Below are 520 nucleotides of genomic sequence, written 5' to 3'. Positions count from 1 at the left end.
CGGCTCCATCCGCAGGCGTCAGCTCTGTGCTCTCAGTTGTCACAGGGCGAGTTCTCTCCCTGGCTGGCGAGTCTCTGCTGGGGGTGGTGGCCGTGGCACAGTGTGCTTTGCTCTACCTGTGCCTGGGGATGAGCTGGACCTTGAGCCACCTGCCTGTCTTCTTCTGCCTTCCAGGGGTTTGTGCTTTGCCACTCCATTGCCGGTGGAACGGGCTCCGGGCTGGGCTCCTACCTCCTGGAGAGACTGAATGACAGGTGAGGTTCAGCCTTGTCCCCTTCCCTCGGGGCAGAGTCTGGCCCAGCCTGGGCACCCCGCCAAAGCAGGGAGCCGGAGAGCGCTGACTCAGAGCCGCCGCCCCCACCCAAACACTCTTGTGCAATCCCTGGCCCGCTGCCCGGGAAGGAAGGAATGGCTCCTGATATGCCTGGGGACTTCAGAGGCTCCGAAACTGGACTTGAGCTGTCCCAACTCTGCCTTCCCTCAACCATTCTTATCAGGCAGCTGCCTTCTGACACCCCGG

At 62.7% G+C, this 520-nt stretch overlaps 1 protein-coding gene across 1 annotated transcript in view; it reads left to right on the top strand.

Moving 5' to 3' along the window:
- Window positions 1–520, top strand: part of LOC104525905 (tubulin gamma-2 chain) — a gene marked incomplete at both ends in the record, with an annotated part of 5,708 nt that overhangs the window by 1,682 nt on the left and 3,506 nt on the right. Inside the window, one exon of the mRNA XM_010169183.2 lies at window positions 175–254. Within this exon, the coding sequence (XP_010167485.2) occupies window positions 175–254 (80 nt within the window). The remainder of the gene's footprint in view (window positions 1–174; window positions 255–520) is intronic.

The sequence above is a fragment of the Antrostomus carolinensis genome, unplaced genomic scaffold, assembly GCF_000700745.2.
Source record: "Antrostomus carolinensis isolate BGI_N321 unplaced genomic scaffold, ASM70074v2 scaffold43405, whole genome shotgun sequence".
In the NCBI taxonomy this organism is placed as follows: Eukaryota; Metazoa; Chordata; class Aves; order Caprimulgiformes; family Caprimulgidae; genus Antrostomus; species Antrostomus carolinensis.
Note: the sequence above shows the minus strand (reverse complement) of the source record. Positions and strands in the feature narration are given on the sequence as shown.